At 33.7% G+C, this 14,173-nt stretch overlaps 1 protein-coding gene across 1 annotated transcript in view; it reads left to right on the top strand.

Annotated features, from left to right (window-relative positions):
* The window catches only part of LOC111089719, a 120,962-nt gene extending 112,169 nt beyond the window's left edge, over nucleotides 1-8,793 (top strand). Inside the window, exons 19-22 of the mRNA XM_022402698.1 lie at nucleotides 664-861; nucleotides 3,025-5,422; nucleotides 7,145-7,342; nucleotides 7,723-8,793. Coding sequence (XP_022258406.1) covers nucleotides 664-861; nucleotides 3,025-5,422; nucleotides 7,145-7,342; nucleotides 7,723-7,915 — 2,987 coding nt within the window. The 3' untranslated portion in view covers nucleotides 7,916-8,793. The remainder of the gene's footprint in view (nucleotides 1-663; nucleotides 862-3,024; nucleotides 5,423-7,144; nucleotides 7,343-7,722) is intronic.
* The last annotated feature ends 5,380 nt before the right edge of the window (nucleotides 8,794-14,173 follow it).

The raw sequence follows: 14,173 nt of genomic DNA, 5'->3' as shown, positions 1-14,173 counted from the left end.
CATTATTCCCGTCACGTTGTCACCCTCTTTTATATACCAGACTACCCTATATCTAGTAAATACTAGAGCATTCGCCAAGGTACGGGATAGTTCTAGAAACGTGGCGTCACACTAGTCATGTGACTCTCTTACGCAACAATATGCATTGCGTTACTGAGGGCAATTTGATTTCAAACATCTAAATTTAATTATGACAGTTTTCGGTTACAAAGGTTTACAGTGTATCTATGGGCTGAAGATGTTATCATTACGTCTTTCTAAGGATAATGTTATTTTAGTCAGAGACAATGTTAAGTAGGATTTTAACACACCTGCTGACCGAAGGATTTATTATTCTAGAGTTTATTTTGAACGTGCTTCTTTTTCCGTTTGTCTCTTTGATACTGCAACATTGTAAATTGTGATCATAGAATGGGCACTTCTGCAACTAATTGCTTATCATAAGTTATGCTTGTGGAGATATTACGTTAATATATATATTAACAAAGTTTATTTTAGAATTGGCTTAATTATGGTACTAATGTTTCATTGTTATCTAAGTTTTTGATTTATTTTCAGCTAGAAAAATTAGCTTATTTTTAACAGATGTCACTTTATTTTAATATTTTGCTTTCTCAGAAAAATATTCAAGAAATTATTTTCGTTTAAATTAATGTTTTACAGGACCTCGTTGCACTCAGTTCGTGTTTCGTATCCCTTATAAGCCTTTAAGTGAACGGATGCTGGAAGAACCATTTTGGTTAGGCTTAATCACCGTTAGTACTGTTTTGTTAATCATATTACTGGTCTACTGCATCAAACAGAAATTCGCTGAAAAAATAGAAAAGTTTTTTGCAGAAGAAATTGAAAAAAGTAAAAACAGTAAGTTTGCTTACCTTTTATATTAATCTCTATAGTTTTTACTGTCATAAAAGTTAATACTGTACGAACCAGTTCGTGAACGTTTGTGATCAGAACTAGCTGGTCTTCACCTGGAAACTAAAAAAACAAACGTTATCTGTCAATAGGCGGTCTAGCCTGAAAACGATAATTTATTTTTGTTACTAAGTGATTCAATAAATCATTGTCTATGTACAGTAAATAAGAACTTAGCCTCTCTGGAAAGTATGACTTAGCATTTCTAAGCAATAATTTTACTTAAGTATCTTTTAGAATTCTTAATTTTATTACCAGTTTTTACTTTAACATAAAATAAAGTTTAATACTTTGACCCATTGATCATATTTGTTGCTTCAAATCAATTTGAGTAATTAAAAACTTTTTAATCGAAAGATACACACATAATAACACTAATTTTAACGAAGAAGTATTATAATATGCCTAACTAAACAAATAAGTCCCTTCATTTTTTTAATAATGGAAAGTTCGAACAAAATAATGAGCAAAATTAAATTTTAAGTATGTGCACAGTCGTCGACATATAATACATGTATTATTTAAACTTTCTTGCACGAACAGCGTCACATTATTGGTGAAGATGTATTGACCATCACTCATGTTCCCCAATATTGTAGACGACTATGAGGAATGCGATTAATTCTCTCTAAGGAAGTTTTTTCTGCGTTTGTTAGCAGTAATTACCAGTACGCGAAATTCCAGAATAAAAAAAATCCTCTAAAGCCAATCATCTGAAACATTGGTGAAACTAAATTGATTAATTCGAATGGTATATGAAGTTTTAAATTTATTTTTTAGAATAAAATTACAAAAGCTTTTACGTCATTTAGAAAAGTTATAATTTTCCTAAATATCGAGTAATGACGCAACAGCATTAGTTCCAGTGGTAAATTTACAGATTTAAAATGCTAAAATTCGCGGTTCGATTCCTTGCAGTGGATAAGAACACAAAAGTAACAGGATTATGAACAAATAACTTTTTCGTGAATTTTGAGCTTTTTTAAAATGTGATACATTCACTAAAATTATTGAAACTACTGTTTTGTATGTGCTATCTTAAACTTATCGACACTTAAAATCATAAATAATATTCAACGTTAAACTGGTACAGAATTTAAAATATTTTATTTAGGCCTATCTAAATTGTCTTGTAATTCATTCCTGAGGATGACATTGTAACGTCGAAACATGTAGAGTCGTCAACTTTTTGATGGCCATAGATAGGCCTAAATAAAATGTTGTTAATTGTGTACCAGTTTAACGTTGAATATTATTTATGATTTTAACTTTATACACAAGTGCCATAATACTATAATTATCGACACCTGTCTTTTAAAAAGTGACTCCAATAATCGTCCATGTTGCTTTGTTCGATATTGTCAAGTTCAGAAACATACTTTGAAGTAACTTTGGTACTAACATTTTTTTCAAAAACTTCTAGCACAATAAATACAACAATATCATTCTAAATATAACCATACTCACAGTAATGAGCAATAATGCTTAAAGTCACATCTTGAAACAAGTGAACTATTTTAATATTTTGCCAAGTATTTTTTATAAAATTATTGCAGATGGTTCAGTGAACCCATAAATATTATTTATATGCTTACTCATCCAAATATTTTGTTTAAGTGTTTTGAATAAGTATGATATTCAAATTGTTATTCTGTTTTTGTTATTTTTTAACCTTTATAGAAAATTTTTAACTTATAATTCAAAATACTTATTGTTAATGTTTTTTTTTCGTTTTGTTTTTCTGAATTAAGGATACCGGTTTAGATATTCTAACTTTCATTTCCTTTAACACGTCAACATGGCATGACGTGGTGGTAAGGGCGCTGGACTCACAAACAGTGATAATGTGATAGTTAATCCCATATTTCGTTGGTAAAGTTGATGTTGGATGATGTTGATTATAAGCTCTCAGACGTGAAAAAGAGCATGAGAGCATATATTTTTACTGATTCTGCTACATTTACACCTTTTGCAAATACTTACTTTATGATATTACATTCAATAAGATAACAGTCGAAATTTCCTTTTTCTTTAATAATGAGCTTTAATTTATGGTTAATGCTGTATTTCGTTCAGAGGTAATTTTGATTTCATTGTACTTACTCTCAGGCCCTTCGCCGGCAGCGACACGGTACAGTTTAAGCTCGAACCAGGCAAGCATTACTCCAGCTACATTGAGTCCACAGCCTTGCCCGAAGTATTTTCTTAACAAGATTCGCAAACACAGCATCCACAGTACAAGCAGTTGTAACCACAGTCCTTCACACAAAGAAAACGGTCGAACTTTCGGTTTTGATGACTTGCTGAAACGAAGTTTTTCGTCAAGAAAACACCAACAAAACAGTCGACTTCGTGACTCTGATAAAAACGAAGAAGAAACGTCACGCATTTTAGCGTCTTTAGTGCATTCCAATCAATCACCTAAACATAGAAGGATGAGTTTAGATGAGTTTATTAAGATGAATAGAAAAAAGTTCATACTGAACGCTGCAAACGAAGAAAGCCAAGGCTATATGTCCGACATGTCACTTAAAAGCAAAAGCATAGCTGAGACCAGTTTTATGGAAAGTCTTTCACCTCGATTTTCGCGTTACTCCGCACCATCATTTACTGAATTCCACTCCATTAGAGAGCAATCTTTCGAACAAGCTTCGTCACTAGATAGCTTCGGCTATGACATCAAGATGGACGAAACAAAAGTTGAAATTTCTCCTTTGACTCTTCAAACTTTTGACCAGTCGGGTTCTGAGAGTATTGAAGAGAAACCTACCCGGGATACTTCCTGTACTACTGCTATGCTGCAAACAGAGTGTCCATCTAAAACGCAGAGTCCAATAAATGACACGAATTTATTTGAAGTAAAAACAATAACAAATGATGAAATACCATATCAAACAAATCAGGCATCTGACAATTTAGCTTATTCTTATAATACCACAATTAGTTCGAAGAATCCTTTAGAGGTATCTAATTCCAAACAAAATTGTCCATCATCACCACCAGATGACGTTAAACGAAAATTGTGTGATGTTCCAGAAGTTAACCACCTAATCCTTACAAAACAATGTAATAAAGGATCTCCCAAACCTAAAGATCCTGAATTCTCTACCTCGAGAAAATATTCAGCTGAATTGCCTCCTCCAAAAATTTTAATAACGTCTAATATGAGTTCGTGTGATTCTGAGGAAACTAGCCCTCCCCGAACTCCAAACACCAAAAACTCTTTAATGAATTACCTGAGTCCCTTGACAGCAATATGCCCATCTTCTGACAGAACCACCTCCGAATCCAATCTCAGCACATCCGGATATTCTTCTTTGTCCAGCCTTGGGATGTCCAGATGTAATTCCAGCAGTCCCCTGGCGGAGGAACAAGAAGTTGGTGGTAAAAAGCTGTATTTACCGCAGAAAGCTGCTCATCTTCTTTCTCCAAGATGTAGATCAAGTAAATGTGAAAGTAAGTTCCTATATCCTCCGCAGCAAATATATTCATATGCTGAAACCACACCTGAGTTAGAGACAACATGTTTCCCACAACGACGAGCTTCAGTTGGGGGGACGTGGTTTCCTGCAACAAAAGACATAGGCCACTTTTTGAACAAAAAGCTAGGAAAGCGCTATTCTTATCAACACACCAGTACTGAAGACTCTGTAGATGATGAAGGAATTGTATCGGATGCTGTAGACTTTAAAACCAATAAGGCAACGCATGCAAAGGAATTTGAAAGAAGCTTAATGGTTTCTGAAAAATATCAGAAACCAAAACGAGATATGAGTCCAAGTAAGCAGTATCGGAAACTAGCATGTCAAAGTCTGCAGCTTCCAGAGACTTCAATTTCATACTCAGGAGAAATGTTACATGTATGTTTGAGTAGTAGTCCGAAACTGAGAAAAAACAACAAATCAAAAACATATATCGACCCTGCTTTGTCAAATACTTGTAGTTCCACTGGTGTCGAAACTGATAATGAAAGGATACTGGAATATCATGAAGGTAAGATTATGCGGAATTCTTCAAAACCTAGCTTAGGAAGTAGGGTAATATCTTCTTCAGACGATGACTTAGACTCTCTTGGCCCAAGACATAAGTCACCCCGAAGACCACATAAAAAGCATGATACCCAGTTTAGTCCGACTCTTAGGCGCCATAAAATGTTTAATTCAACAAGTACGTGGTCGAAAAGTCCGATAAGTGATACTTCTCATGGATATAGAGAAAAACCATCAGGGCAATATCATCGAACTGCATTATCTTCTCCCGCAGTGTTCGATATTTCAACTTCTGAAGACAACCTGTCTAAAGGTTATTCTACAAATAAAGAAAAATTAGGTCAGAAACTTTGTTTGTCCAGTAAAGTGCTACCAACAACAGACCAAGTCCGTGAGAAGCTTCATGATAGTCCTAAAGAACTTATAGACGAACGATCTGTGTCATCAGAGTTACTTGGGCTAGCCTCTTCTACCAAGAGAAGAGCAAGAAAGCAATGCTTGGCACTTCATAGACAGCGGTAAGGCCCAATGTTAGTGCATATATGTACATCAAACTTTGTGAGAAAGATTTACATATGTGGGACAACTTCTATGCCAAAGAATGGGTTTATAAAGAAATATTCTGTCACCTAGAAACTAGGCTAAAATATCCTCCATAACTTACATTGTTCTTTTTGAGCAGTAATAGTAACATATTCCCTTGCTTTTAAATCTCCAAATCCTTTTAAAAAGAAGTGTCTAAACCAGTTAATATGCCTTACCTCAAAATAAACATGATTTTGAAAATTACCGAATAAACATAACATTTAATAAGTTTGGAAAATGTTAACCCTAGAACTACGGATGGGGGTCTATATCCTCCTGATCTTTAAACACATTTTTATAAGCTATGAATGCATTAAGTTGCTTGTAGACCCATGACTTCGATAACTACATGGCCCTTAATAATACAACAAAATGTAAACAAAACTACCACCATCATTACAATTAATGGCACTTATTAGTACAGGGGTTCCGTCTGTATTTTGTATAGAAAATGAGTAATTTTACCCAATATTTTATAGGTTTTGTTCATTGAGTGTTATAAGAGAGACAAACATAAAATTACTATGACGTAATAGGTGGTAGTGAATTATGTAAAAACGAGTTGTTCACTTGATAATGAATGCACTAAAATAACATAATAATTAAGATGATAATTTGAAACATATCAATATATTACATACGTTTTTCATACAATAGAGATCTTAGCGAGAGAATATCGAAAGACATTTTCAAATCTTAATAGTTTATAAGTCAAACCATTTTAGGTTTTGCATTAAGCTTTTGTTTGTTTGTTTTTAAATTTCGCGCAAAGCTACACGAGGGCTATCTGCGCTAGCCGTCCCTAATTTAGCAGTGTAAGACTAGAGGGAAGGCAGCTAGTCATCACCACCCACCGCCAACTCTTCGGCTACTACTTACCAACGAATAGTGGGATTGGCCGTCACATTATAACGCCCCCACGGCTGAAAGGGCGAGCATGTTTGGTGTGAGAGGGATTCGAACCCGTGACCCTCAGATTGCGAGTCGAGTACCTTAACCACCTGGATGTTTTTTTTAAATTTCGCGCAAAGCTACACGAGGGCTATCTATGTTAGCCGTCCCTAATTTAGCAGTGTAAGACTAGAGGGAAGGCAGCTAGTCATCAACACCCACCGCCAACTCTTGGGCTACTCTTTTACCAACGAATCACTATTCCGTCACATTATAACGCCCCCACGGCTGAAAGTGTGAGCATGGTTGGTGTGACGGGGATTCGAACCCGCGACCCGCAGATTGCGAGTCGAGCGCCCTAACCACCTGGCCATGCCGGGGGAGGTTCCTGATTAAGTATCTATCCAGATTTTTCAAAGAATGAAAAATGATGAATATACTGAGAGGATAATGGTCAACATTTTTTTTATAACAATTACATTAAAAAATATGAATTAGTTGGTCCCTAATGACTAAAACCGTATTATACCATAGCTTAATGGCTCTCTCTCTGATGTTCGTTCGTTGTATTCTGCCTTACAAAAAGAGTAAATTCTATTCAGAGTGTCGTTAAAGAGGAAAGCATTATCCTAATTAAAAACAGCTTAATTTAGTCTGTGTATGTTCACCGTGACCTTTTCTTAAAATGAGGGTCTACTCTACAATTAAACATGTAAAGGCAGAAACTAACAAGATTTAAAAAAAAACGAACGTTTTTCCTCCAGATCACACTCCGACTACAACATGAGAAAAATCGGGCTTACGTCTCTAGACTCGATCGAGAGCTCTGCACCTAGTGACAACGATGACGATCACCTCTCGACCAACGTAACTCAACCGATGTTACGAGTTCCTGTTGACATTAACCATTGCATTCGTCCTATCTTGCGTCGCCAGGAGGCGCTTATTGAGAATGACGGCAGGTAAAACTACGTTTTCAAGTTATATTAACATTAATATATTCTAGCAACTGTTTGCCTGTCTACCCATCAACATTTGTGTTTAAAAGTTTTTCAATTAGAAATATACTAATTAGAAGTACGAGATATATTTAAAAGAATTTTATGTATAATTGTTTGATTTTATACAGAAACTTTACATAGTGAATAATTGTTATTTAGAATATAATTTCTTTTTCTTAAGCAGTTAATTTCTCGATTTTTCTTTCACAGCGTAGAGTTCATTTCATCAAAATAATTGTAAAAATAAACGTTGTTTCCTTTGTTTTTTTCGTCAAATCCACTCCTCTGTAGAATTTTCCGTAGTAACAGTCTTCCTTCCTATATCCCATACCCTTCCACAGTGATGATTCCAGCTGTGAGACTACAGTGTTACTTAAGCAACCGGCTCGTTTTATCGCTGTCCCTACCAAGACCGTAAGAAGTGTTCTCACATCCACAGATCCGGAGTTGGAGTCGTCGCAGATAAGTCCAATCCCTGGTGTGAATTATTCAACAGATTCCCGTGAAGATGGTCTCGATTGCTTTCACTCGTAAACTTGCATCTACGTCTGTCTTTTTTTCTTTTTTTTTCGAAGACATGAGCATTCGAAGTAGCATTTAGTGTCAAGAGCTTTGTTTTGAGCCCGAACTAGAGTTTAAAGAATGGTGAGATCTTGGGCTAATTAGAATAAGAAAAACCATCAGAATATATCAGGAAAGCGGAATTATGTGTCGGATCAACACTTGGTAGCGTACATACTAAAATATCAACGCATACTATAAATTAGTCATTATTTAATTTAAGCATAATTTATTTGAGTGTTAATTACTTTTCGTTAAGGTTTTTATATACGAGTACAAAATGTGCCTGAATACATAACCGAAACCGAATTTCAACTGTACAGTCATAATAAGACATATATAGCTGAAGACGTAACCAAAATCGGTTTCAAGTGGGTCTTTTGTAATACGACATAATCAAAACCGAATTACAGTTGTACAGCTATAACGAGATATTTGGTTAACTTAATGTCTTAAGTCAGTTGTAATATAAAAACATTACTGAATAAATAATTAAGCCACATTCAAAAAGCAAAATTAAAACCCTCAGTGAGGGCATAACGTAACAGAGAAAATTTATAACCAGTTACCAGTTAAAACTTATGTTTACCTCGACGTTTCACTCTACGTCTTTTTTTAACAGGTTAATCTTTTACCAGTTACAAAAGATTAATTAACGTTTGTCATCGATACATGTCTTGAAAAAGGCGTAGCGAGAAACCCAAAGGTAAATAATTTTTAAGTGTAACTGCCTGTTTTCTTTTTTAACTATGCTCCCTAAATATCAAATAAATTAATCTACATTCAAGCTATAACATCAGAATAAAAACTGGTTTCGGAAGTATTATACATCATATTCAAGCTGCATAATCTAATCTAATGTACATTATATCTGAAGCCAGTTTTGTGTTATGAATATACAGCTATAATCTAATGTACGTTATATCTGAAGTCAATTTTTATTCTGATTATACAGCTATAATCTAATGTACGTTATATCTGAAGTCAATTTTTATTCTGATTATACAGCTTTAATCTAACGTGCGTTATGCCTGAAGCCAGATTTTATTCCCTAATGTACATTATATCTGAAGCCAGTTTTGTGTTATGATTATACAGCTAAGTTTTGTGTTATGATTGTACAGCTATAATCTAACGTACATTATATATGAAGCCAGATTTGTGTTATGATTGTACAGCTATAATCTAATGTACATTATATCTGAAGTCAGTTTTGTGTTATGATTGTACAGCTATAATCTAATGTACATTATATCTGAAGTCAGTTTTGTGTTATGATTATACAGCTATAATCTATCGTACATTATATATGAAGCCAGATTTGTGTTATGATTGTACAGCTATAATCTAATGTACATTATATCTGAAGTCAATTTTGTGTTATGATTATACAGCTATAATATAATGTACATTATATATGAAGTCAGTTTTGTGTTATGATTATACAGCTATAATCTATCGTACATTATATCTGAAGTCAGTTTTGTGTTATGATTGTACAGCTATAATCTAATGTACATTATATCTGAAGTCAATTTTGTGTTATGATTATACAGCTATAATGACTTCAGATATAATGTACGTTACATTCAAGTCGTATAATCATAATAAAAAAAACTCGATGAAGACAAAAGTTAAGAGTCAAGCTGTACCATCACAAGCAGATGATACCATAACCAAATCCAGATCAAACTATACAATATAAGCAGAAATATAGCTCAAGTTATATGTTACAGCTTACAATTACATCAGGTAACGTTGCAGAAAATACGACCAAATCCAGATACAAGAAACCTAGGTGAAGACACGGGTAAAGCCAGGTTCAAGTTGTACAGTGAGAAATTACTTGATGAAGACTTGAGTGGATTTAAATCAATAATGAAAATTATAAATTTTCCTGGTGAAAAAAATTACTCAATCGGTAATAAAAGTAACAAATTAGAATAGAGACATCGTTGGAGACACAACCAAAGTAAGATTGAAAATATACTATCGCAAAGGTAAACCAAGTTAACAGCATGTCCCCGCAGCTCCCTACAATTCCGGGGGTGGGGCGAGCCAAAAGGGGACCCGAGTCGTAACTACAATTATAGTTGCGCTACTGCAAGTTACCTATGAAAGAATCACGTTGACTAGAGTCTACTGATAAAACTTGAAAGGTGCCTTGAGCACAGAGAATGTTAGTCTTAACACGCTTGTGCGATATGCGTGCTTACAAGGAGTTGATAAAAACCACCCTAGCTTAACTAACACTATAAGTTGTTCACTGGTGGATTTTGTACGTAAATGATGCTGGTATTACTTAATACACTGGTGGATTTTGTATAGCAGACGATGCTAGTATTATTTAATACACTGGTAGTTTTTGTACAGCAGACGATGCTCTTATTACTGAAAACACTGGTAGAATTGTACAGCAGATGATGCTAGTATTTAATATACTATACTATTTACTTCATTTAGTCAATATCGTAGTCTCTTGCTACTAAAATGTCCTCGAAATTTGAATGGGTAGATATTTTTATTTGACGTGTTTTTACTGTAGGAGAAGCTAATCTATATTCCAAGAATTTTCAAGTCACATAATTTCAGCTATTTTGTTGTTGTCTTATAACCTATGAATTCTATATTGAATTAAATACTTTTTAGCAGTTTTGCTACTCATTGCTGTCCATGAATATTGTTGCTGCAAAATAGCTACAAGCATGAATAATCATGAAACATAAGTTAGAGCGGCGTTTCTTTAATTCAATGAACGGATACCTTAGAAAGTATTAGCGGATGGTTTACTGCTTGTTATTACCGATAACTTTCATATTATGTTAAAATCCAAAGCTCACAGTTATCGTTATTTAAGTGTCATACTTTATCCTCTGAAAACAGAAGGCCATAAGAAATATGGCGTTTACTTTGTGTACATTTCAAACACACACATATGTTTAAATGGGCAATTTAAATGGTCTCTTAACAACTAAAATCCTACATACAGTTCAAGTGATCTGTGTATAAGTCACGGAAAGTAATTAATGCTATATTTAAGTAACAAAAAAGTAAACTAATGTATATAAACGAAAATAATTAACAATTTTTACCAAAGCTGTATAAAACATTAGCTCGTAATTTTACGAAGAAAAGAAGAATTATGATAAAAATGAAAGGAAGCTATTGTTCAATTAAGTGGTAGTCTGTTCCCAGTGTAAAAAACCCCTTGTGTTTCAGTCCCATCCCTTTTTATAATGTTGTCAAGGTCAAGGACTAGCCTGGATATTTTCGGGAGGAAAGAGTTTCGTATCGATATTTCGGAGTAAACCATTTAAGTAAAAGAAGCCCCCCTCCAGTGGTTTAGCGATAAGTCTGAACACAGATAGCCAATTGTGTAGCTTTCTACTCAACAACAAACAAAAACATTAATTGATAATCTTATGCCTATATATTCAAAAATTTTACCAAGAAAATAAACCACGGCACAAAATCCATGCGAAATGATTTCGTAATAACAAGAAGTTCAACTACTTTATCACAACAGAGCCTCCAACTCCACAATGAAGTAATCAAGAAAAGGAGTATAAACGAAGTTTGGAAGTACTCTCCTACTACTTTATCAACTACTTTATCACAACAGAGCCTCCAACTCCACAATGAAGTAATCAAGAAAAGGAGTATAAACGAAGTTTGGAAGTACTCTCCTAGTGCGAAATGTAACTGGTCATCATTTCGTCTTCGTTCAGATCTTCGTAACGAAACTGGCTCTCCGGAATCCAAATCTCTGCTAAACTACTTTTGGTAAAGAGAACCCGGAAAAGTATTTCGGCGCTTTGCCTAAGATTATCAACTTTGCTCAAAACAAATCAATATGACCGTATCGCAGGCCTGTACTAAATCACAACTTATGCTTTTGCAGGACTTTTCACAAGGGCAGAGTGAGGCCAAACAACCTTTTTTTGCAACGAGTAGATTCGCTGTAGTTTCGGGGTTGATATTACCTTGTTGCTGGTCCTCCAGAATGATCAAAATGGGTTCATAAATCTCAACGAGGCTGTTGACAACATTCTTGAATCTGACGTGGACTACTGCTGTATCTTCTCCTTTCAGTGCCTGAGTAAAGGATGGAGAAGATCCATAAAAGTTACAGATAAGATAAATATTTCCAAAACAGTGTTTCATTACTGGAATGGAACTAACTGAAGTGTAATGAGTAATAAACTACTTCGTGTATGCTTCTTCAAAATTAAACTCCCAACTTGGATATGACATGGTAGGTATGTAATGTTCCATGAATTTTTAGCTTGCTCAAAGCTTGATGCATCATATATCTTGTGCATGGTTCGTACACATAAAAAAAATTAATTTGGTAAGCCTAATGATACAAATGAAACAAGATAAAACTGCATATTTACTCAGATATCGATTATCCCAGAATTAACGTGTCTATTGTAAAACTAAACAGCCAAATAGATTGTTATGTAATAGCAAATTTCTCAAATGTATTTATTATATAATTTATTTAGTTAATAATTGTTCATAAAGTTTAATCAAACTTATCTAAAACATTTCGCGAAATGAACAAGCGACAAGTATCTGCCGTTCGAATAACATGAGCTGCAGTTTATTCTATGGCCTTTAGGCCTAATTTTTATACAAAATATTTTTAAGTGTTTATTTTTTGTTTTAATTAAATATACTGTCATAACTGTTAATCTTAAAACATTACTAAAAGTTTGCCATCTTAAATTATTTCCTTAAGAGCAAATTTATGATGCACGAGTCGCTCACAGTAATACGCTTAAGTGATTTTTTTCTTATTTTTCCTCGAAAACGGAAAATCGCAAGCGGTACGACACATCGTATACATAATTATGTAATGATTATATAATATATATTTATATATTTCGTCGAAACTTTTGTATGCCTATGACAAGTAGCCTTGAATCTATTTAAATTAAATATAGTGAAATATAATTCATGTTACAGCTTCAACGGTTTGTTTTAATGGTATCTATAATGTTCTAACTTTACATTGATACTATGAAATGAAGGCGTCTGAATATGATGACCTCATAGTTTGCTACTGTGATACGAACAGCTATATATGTGTCGTGACTTGGTTACATCAATTTAACTGCACTTAAAAATCTCTAAGAAATCGGATTTCTAAACTTGGTGTACAGTATTGATTATATATTAACTTTAATTAATCGCTTAAGTACGTGCATATAGTGCACTTACGTGCCGTTTAAATGCTTCTACGCATGCGGATATACATTCTACTACTCGTTTAGAAGCAACATACAGAATCTCCCGCAAAGCGCACAATGTCACTCTTTTCTCTCTGCTTCATCTCGTTTTAACATAAATATATATATATTTTTATGTATCAGTTTTTGTTATTTTAAAATTTAACTTAAGTATCAGCTTAGGAAGTAAAGCTAAACGAAGGCAGAGTTAGAGTAAGTACCTCTCTACGCAGTGCTCTAGATAAACATTAAGTACGTTGCTACGCAATGCTCTAGAACAGCGTTTCTCAAACTGGGGACCACAAGTTATGTTTGAAATTTCATAAAAATATCTTTTTAAATATGATTTATAGAATAGTAAATATTTTTCGTAAAATTAAATCGATATGAATTAAAACGTTTAATTTTGGAACACCGTTTTTCTTGTACAGGGAATTCTTTTTTTTTTTTTTCTAAAACAAAAAAATATTGATAGGTTTTTTTTTGGGGGGGAGGCAATTGTTAGTTAAAAAAGGTCCTTGGATTAACAAAGTTTGAGAAAGACTGCTCTAGAATATCAGATATACATTGAATACGTTGCTACGCAATACTAGAAAATACTGGATAAACGTTAAGTACATCGCCACACAGTGCTTTAAATAGTCCTGAAAAGATTATATTTCAAAGAAGTTGTTAATGTTGAAAGTTTGGAATTAATTAATTTATTTTGCCGATATGGTTTTTCTAATTTTAATGTTAGATAGCTAGAATTATACGTTATTTTCACGACTTACATTACTATATATATTCGACATGGAGTTTGCAAAAAACATACCACCAATTTTCGTTAACAATAAAAATAATGATAATTATTTCTATTGAATGTTTCAAATTATTCACAAAACGTGTTTAACTTAAACAGTTCAGTAACTTGTAAGTGTTTTTCTATCATTACTTTCTGTACTATGTGAATTCGTTTTTGATTTTACTTACATTCTGTACTTCGTGTATTATTTTT

The sequence above is a fragment of the Limulus polyphemus genome, unplaced genomic scaffold (assembly GCF_000517525.1).
Source record: "Limulus polyphemus unplaced genomic scaffold, Limulus_polyphemus-2.1.2 Scaffold127, whole genome shotgun sequence".
NCBI classification, from domain to species: Eukaryota; Metazoa; Arthropoda; class Merostomata; order Xiphosura; family Limulidae; genus Limulus; species Limulus polyphemus.
This window is presented reverse-complemented; position numbering and strand designations above follow the sequence as displayed.